The sequence below is a fragment of the Egretta garzetta genome, unplaced genomic scaffold (assembly GCF_000687185.1).
Source record: "Egretta garzetta isolate BGI_Z169 unplaced genomic scaffold, ASM68718v1 scaffold297, whole genome shotgun sequence".
Taxonomy (NCBI): Eukaryota; Metazoa; Chordata; class Aves; order Pelecaniformes; family Ardeidae; genus Egretta; species Egretta garzetta.
The window spans coordinates 936,834-943,728 of NW_009260410.1; the positions used below are offsets into that span (position 1 = coordinate 936,834).

The 6,895-nt window shown below is 42.4% G+C and overlaps 2 protein-coding genes across 4 annotated transcripts in view; one reads left to right on the forward strand and one right to left on the reverse strand.

Annotated features, from left to right (window-relative positions):
- Window positions 1–5,215, forward strand: part of CLK1 (CDC like kinase 1) — a 7,276-nt gene extending 2,061 nt beyond the window's left edge. Inside the window, exons 1-13 of one of the 3 annotated variants that reach the window (XM_009643563.2) lie at window positions 1–67; window positions 548–705; window positions 905–1,094; window positions 2,189–2,279; window positions 2,721–2,787; window positions 3,140–3,256; window positions 3,392–3,558; window positions 3,641–3,735; window positions 3,823–3,952; window positions 4,088–4,170; window positions 4,332–4,411; window positions 4,674–4,764; window positions 4,858–5,215. In XM_009643563.2, coding sequence (XP_009641858.1) covers window positions 548–705; window positions 905–1,094; window positions 2,189–2,279; window positions 2,721–2,787; window positions 3,140–3,256; window positions 3,392–3,558; window positions 3,641–3,735; window positions 3,823–3,952; window positions 4,088–4,170; window positions 4,332–4,411; window positions 4,674–4,764; window positions 4,858–5,070 — 1,482 coding nt within the window. In that variant the 5' untranslated portion in view covers window positions 1–67 and the 3' untranslated portion in view covers window positions 5,071–5,215. Of the gene's footprint in view, window positions 68–545; window positions 706–904; window positions 1,095–2,188; window positions 2,280–2,720; window positions 2,788–3,139; window positions 3,257–3,391; window positions 3,559–3,640; window positions 3,736–3,822; window positions 3,953–4,087; window positions 4,171–4,331; window positions 4,412–4,673; window positions 4,765–4,857 lie in introns of all 3 variants that reach the window. The other 2 variants (XM_035899088.1, XM_035899086.1) reach the window with 2 other exon arrangements.
- Window positions 5,216–5,299: 84 nt separating this feature from the next.
- Window positions 5,300–6,895, reverse strand: part of BZW1 (basic leucine zipper and W2 domains 1) — an 11,235-nt gene continuing 9,639 nt past the window's right edge. Inside the window, 2 exon segments of the mRNA XM_035899089.1 lie at window positions 5,300–6,597; window positions 6,843–6,895. The exon segment at window positions 6,843–6,895 is cut by the window's right edge and continues 34 nt beyond it. Of these exon segments, the coding sequence (XP_035754982.1) occupies window positions 6,566–6,597; window positions 6,843–6,895 (85 nt within the window). The 3' untranslated portion in view covers window positions 5,300–6,565.

Below are 6,895 nucleotides of genomic sequence, written 5' to 3' on the forward strand. Positions count from 1 at the left end.
GCAGCGTGTGAGCTAGAGCCGAGTTACGATTGGAAATCGAAAGAAATAAAAGAACGCGTGTAGTGAGGTATTTGTCTTTTCGAGCTAAGTAATTAGGGGGCAAGCGAAGTTTTGTTGTCGTTTTGGCGTAGCGCTGGGAGTTCTCCGGGGATCTCTAGAAGGCAGCCTGGTGTGAGGCTGCTGGGCAGGATTTGTACGCCCTCTTTAAGTACACGGAAGCCTTCGTTTTCCCTAGCGGGTGCGCCCTTGGGTGCCTGAGCAGCTTTGCAGAAATAACATGCACGATTTGCGTTTGGTGTTGGAGCCACGATATTTCTTTTTAAAATCTTTTGTAAGAAGTAGGTTACTGGTTTATGTTTCCCTGTCAAAAATGATCAGTTTGAAAAAGCTCTTGAATTAAAAAATAACTTGGAAGAAAGAGCAGAGGAAAAAGGAAAACGGGGTAGTTGAGGAAGAACAGTCTTCATTATAGTGTTCATTTGGTAATGGATTTGAAAATGGTTCGTCTGTGGGATGTAATGCAAAGAGCAAAATATCTTGGTTACAGATGCGGCATTCCAGGCAAAGTGATTATCCTGACTGGGATAAAAAAGAAACTCCGGATCGCAGAAGATGCGACAGTGCCAATACCAGAAAGAGGAGATCATTAAGTGGTGCGCAGGAGAAGCAGCACTGCAAGTATGATCTTTCTAAACTTCCTGACAGGTAAATAACTTTTCAACTTGTGATAGCGGCAAGCGTATGTTTTAAGATTGTATTATTTCCATCAGATCATCTGATAATGTATTCATTTTTGAGCTGGAGATGATTTCAAGAGAGATGTCTTAGAGCTTAAAACAAAAAGCTGGATTGATAGGGGTTCTAGAATTACTGTAATTAAGTTTATTTGATCCTTTGTTTGTAGTACCTGTTCAGAAACCAAATCTGTACATGAAAGAGCCCATGAGCGACGCTATGTTGAAGAATACAGAAACGAGTACAATCAAGGATGTGATACTGGGCATCACAGTAGCAAATCATCAGGTCATAGTGGGACAAGTAGTTACAAAAGGAAATACAAGATCCATCGAACTACCTGTCATCATCATTCACAGGTGGTGTGACCAACTTTAATTTAGGATTAGTTTATTTTAAGAAGATAGATTCTCATCTGGGCAGTAGTAATTGAGTGGGGGGGGGTTGGGGAATTCTGTCAATAGTAGTCAGCTAATACTAGTAGATTATTCTTTTTGCTAGGATTTTATTTCCTTCAGTGCAAATGTGTCATTTGTAGCTATGCTTATAATGCCACAGAACATAGTCTTGCTGTTTGTTCAGTAGATCTACTAGAGCAGATCAATGAAGTATAACCGTCAGTTGGAGTACTTAAAATAATACAGGCATCGCTTTCGTGCCTTCAGAATTTTTATTATGACAAGGATTTATTTCAGCCCTACTCAAAAATCCAAGCACAAGCTTTTACGCTTGCTTTTGACTAAGTGTCACTGAAATAGCATGGAGATGATGTCAGATTTTTACCTTTTAAAAAATTTATTTAGTAAGATGTTTTAAGTATCACTGAAAAATCTGTAGAATCAATGTACGAATGTCTGCCCGCTAGCAGGGCAGTTTTTCTGATCTTTGTTACATATTTAACTTAAAAAAGCTGAAGATAAGATTTATAATTTAAGATCTTCAGCTGAGGCAGCCTAAAGTAAATGTATGTGCTATTTATGATTTTAAAAAAAAATTCTTAGCAATATTCAGACCAGGGATTTAATCTCTTATTTACTTAAGATGGGTATTTTAATATGGCCACAAGGCTATTTTTAATATATATATATATAAGATAGATAAGATAATTATTAAATCCTTTTGCTTAAAAAAAAATTTATGGGCACTGAAATCCTAATGTAAAATTCAGTGACCCAGTCTTTTAAAAGAAAAACAATTGTGTTGTAATTTTTTGTTGCCTTGCCACTTTGAGTATCTCATCTGTAAATCTGTTCCTTGCCATGTTTTTCTCCTGTAACATAAACTATGTGCCCTGTGAATTTCCGGGGACTGAATTTGAAATTGCTCCTGCCAACCGTTTGTGGCCTGGCGTGTATCTGAATGCCTGAATATCTCCCTGCTGAATGAATTTCGTATTCTGACCTGAATTCACTCGGGTTTATTGATTGGCTGGACGATCTTGGTGCCGTTCCAGAAGAGTCATCGAAGGAAAAGATCCAGGAGTGTAGAGGATGATGAGGAGGGTCACCTGATCTGTCAGAGTGGAGACGTACTAAGTGCAAGATGTATAGAATATTTTTCAAAATTTATTAACTTTTCAGATAGAATAAGTTCTTTTAGCATAAGATGTGAGGGGGCTCTGAAAGTCTTTTCTTTCTGTCCTGACTTTTTTTGTTTGGGGGTGGGGATTGTTACTCTTTCTCTGTAGAGCTTACTTAAATATTTTTCTTTTTTCTTTCTCCCTGTTTTCCCCCCCCAAAAAACAGTAAATGAAGTTAATGAACCCAGTAGAATGAGATCCCTGTAAATATTCCTTGATGAGAGTTGGCCAATAACAGCTCTCACGCTAGATATTTACCATTTAAAGCAGCCCAGTCTAGAGTAATCTGAAGTGCTAGTACTTAGTCTGTTTGGTTTTTTGTTTTGTTTTTGTTTGTTTGCTTGTTTTTTAAATAGCTGAGCACCTTCGCAACTTCTGTGACTCTTAAGAGCTTTTCTCTTTATAGATGAGATCGTTGCTACTTTGGGTGAAGGTGCCTTTGGAAAAGTAGTGGAATGCATCGATCACAAAGCGTAAGGCTTTTTAATTAAATCTATGTCATCTTTCTTACCGATACCGTCATCACAGTGTGGGTCGTGAAGTGCTTTCTGATTGTATTGGGTTTTAGCTCACCTTTAATAACAACAGGGATAGGATACATCAGGTACCACCTATGTTTCCAAAATTGAAAGATGAAGTTTATGAACTCCATGCATAGGTGAACCGTGGTTGTATTCTCAGTATGTACTTACTTAAAAAAAAGAGAGAATGAGCCTTTTCTGCTCAGGCTCCCATTGTTACAAACAGTGTAGCTGCTGATAATGATGGATATTCTTAGTTGGAACTACTCCCTGTTCTCATCACTGTTAAAACCTGTGTTTTCAGGGAGGACAGACACGTAGCTGTGAAAATAGTGAAAAATGTTGATAGGTACTCGGAAGCAGCTCGTGCAGAAATACAAGTACTGGAACATCTAAACGCGTCAGACCCCAACAGTACATAGTGAGTACACAAAGCCAGCAGTATTGTGGTTTGGCTTTAGGATTTCTGTGACGTCGCTTTCTGTAGCGCACGCCGTACGCATCTGAGCGCTACACAGCTGCCTCTTGCAATTCACCTGTGTTCCTCCTTTTGCAGCCGCTGTGTCCAGATGTTAGAATGGTTCGAGTACCATGGACACGTCTGCATTGTTTTTGAGCTCCTGGGGCTCAGCACCTACGACTTCATTAAGGAGAACGGCTTTCTGCCGTTCAGGCTGGACCACATCAGACAGATGGCGTATCAGATCTGCAAATCTGTGAACTGTAAGCGTGCTGCTTTTTTTGCTTTCTTTGTTAAAGGACATTTTCTTTGTGGACTTTGCTAACTGTATTTGTGTTCTTGCAGTTCTGCATTTGAACAAGTTGACACATACAGACCTGAAACCAGAAAATATTTTATTTGTGACGTCTGACTACGTAGAAGAGTATAACCCCAAACTGGTGAGTTGCTGTCCTCTTCCCCCGCCTCCCCCTCCGTACTGGGCTGGGTTTATTTGGTCACTTGCACCCCATTGTGTTTTGTTTCAGAAATGTGATGAACGCAGACTAAAAAATCCAGACATCAAAGTTGTGGACTTTGGGAGTGCAACATACGATGATGAGTATCATAGCACTTTGGTGTCTACAAGACATTACAGAGCTCCTGAGGTTATCCTAGGTCAGTAGAAGTCTGTTGGGCTGCTCTTCCAGCACAATTCCTGTACGCTGTTGAACAGTGCCGCGGAAGCGTGGCCTGTCTTGCTTCAGCTGGCGCAGGCTGGTATAACCACAAACCTTCTGGATCTTTTTGCAGCCCTGGGCTGGTCACAACCGTGTGATGTGTGGAGCATAGGATGCATTCTCATAGAGTATTACCTTGGATTCACAGTATTTCCGGTAGGTAACTTACTTCGGGCAACGGCTGACTGCAGCCTCTCTTTTTTCCTTAATCCGAAACTGGTTGCAGGGTGCAGTCCAAAGCGCTGTAAGGCTAGAGTACGGGTCTCCATAACCGCCCTAACAATGCACAAAAATGGTTTCTCTTGCTTTGCCTCCAGACCCATGACAGCAAGGAACACCTGGCAATGATGGAGCGAATACTGGGCCCTCTGCCAGATCACATGATAAAGAAAACCCGGTAATTCTATTTTTCCATTTAAATTAATTTAAATTTCCATTTAAATATAGTTTAAATTAAACTATATTCAGATTCAGTTTAATAGTAAATTTGAAAAAAAAAAAGTTTAAGAAACTCATCCTTTTGCACTATTTAACAAGCTGGCCACTCTTGTGGAACTTGCCCAGATCAGTTCCCAAGCTGTGACCAAACATGCTGGTAAACTCCTAGTGAAGGGACAGAACAGGATCTTTGAATAACAAATGCTGTCTGTTTGTTTAAGGAAACGCAAATATTTCCGTCACGACCGGCTGGACTGGGATGAATACAGTTCTGCTGGTAGATACGTCTCAAGGCGCTGTAAGCCCCTCAAGGTAAGAGGACAGAGGGAAAAGGCTTTTGGGGCAAGGAGCCTTAAGTGCACTAAGAAGATCGTAAACCCATGTTTTGTTGTTTCCTTCACAAAGGCATTCATGACCTGCCATGATTCTGACCACGAGAACCTCTTTGACCTCATTGAAAAGATGCTGGAGTATGACCCAGCCAAGCGCATTACTCTGGAAGAAGCGCTGAAGCATCCTTTCTTCTTCCCACTGAAAAAGGAGAAGAGGGGGCTGTCTCCAGTGGCCGAGCAGGCTGACGCAGATGTCAGTCCACCAAAGAAACTTAAAAAATTTTAAATATTTATTGTGTACAGTTATTTTGTAAACGTCTTATTTTGTATTAAGACTTTTTGGATACTGAAGTTTAATCCAGCTGCTGGCATAAAACTTATTTAAGGAAAAGATACTGGTAAACCTGGTTGTGTTTCCTCAGAAAATAAAACAAAAAAATCTCAGGACAGTTGCACTTTGAACATGAGGAAAAGTGCACGCTCTCCTATGTAAAAGGGGCCCCCTGCCGGCACGGCCGCCTCACTGCAGTGGAATAGCTGAAGCCCTAGGACTCGTTTTTACCCTTCACTGTGACTGAGGCTTCCTTCCTGGGTAAGAGACCAGAGACAGCTCTTGACCGTAAGTGTAAGGATGGCCTTTATTTGTTAAAAAAAAAAAGTTACAAAGGACAATCACTGTAGTATTGAACAGATTGCAGTGTGATCACATTTTTTTTTTTTTAAGTTTTAGTAGGTGCACGCTGTTACCGGTATTTCAGTTAATGCTCATTAGCTTACACCAGTATAGACTTCACTTTCACCAAATTGTTCTTGAAGGAGGAGCTGTCCTGAGAATTGCCATAGGAGAAGTCAAAGTTGTGGGGAGCAGCTAAACTGTTTGGTCTAATGTGTCAACTGCCAGCATAAAACAATCTCTCAGCTTCAAGGGGAGGGGGTAGAGTTTTGTCCACCTTGCCTTCCAGTCATGCAGTTAATCACAGAGCAGCATGAGCAAGCTGCCCCTGCCCCAGCTTTTGGGCAGCTCCATGGGGAAGGGTCTCTGCACAAGCAAAGGGGCAGGAGCCCCCAGAACAGATGCCCAGCGGCAAGGCAGCCCCGTGGGCCACCAGCCATGCCAGGCAGCAGGCTCTCAGATGCCACCCATCACGCCCCACCCTGGTGACCTGATTCACCAGCTCAGCCCCTCTCCCCAGGAGTGGGGCAGCTGCCAGGCCCAGCAGCTGGATGAGGGTTGCTTTATGCTGGAAGTGTAGCAGAGGGCTGACAGAGCCCTGGGGGCAGGGACAGCCACCCACAGCCAGGGCTAGTTGGAGTAAGCGAGAGGGATTGAAGTATCGGACCAAGTTACCACGCAAGCCAGGGCCTCTTCACTTTGGAGGCTTTTTACAGTTTAATTTGCAAACAGAACTGCCATAAATCTCATCACCCTATCATGTCTACTCCAATATCGATAGAAAACCCAAGGGGTAAAATGGATTTCATTGTGGAAGGCCTTAAATTACATTGTTACAGTAGAAAATACAGGAGGTAGAATATAACTGAAAGGACAAATGCAGGTTAGAGTCAAATCTATAATGGCTCCTGTAAGCTACTTAAAACATGGTTTTAAAAACTAAACCCAGAACTTCAATGATTATAGAAAACAGTTAAAATAAATTGCCATGAGAGCCCTTATATCATGCTTGATACAGGGAGGTAGGATGTAAGAATCAGAAGGATGCATGAGACATGACACTTATCTACAGCTCCTGTTTGCTTGACCGAGGACAGAGTTTCACAGGTCAGTCACCCTCTTCAGCTTCAGACTCCGACTCTGCACCAGAGAGACTTCTTCAGCAGGCTGCCAGCACGCCCCAAGTTCAGCCCCGCGCCCCGTCCCACCCAAGAGCTGCTATTGGATCCACATGGATTTCATTGGCAAGCTTTTCCAGCCAGTGCTGGGGGGCACCCCTAGTCTCAGAGTGGCAATTAACATCCCCCCCGCCCCAAAACAAAGCATTACTGCACTAAGGGTCCCAAAACGAACAAGCTCAACTGGGGAACTAAGCAGCCGGTTACCTTCTTCAGCATTCTTGAGCCATTCAACAAACTTTTTTTTCTGCTCCAGGAAA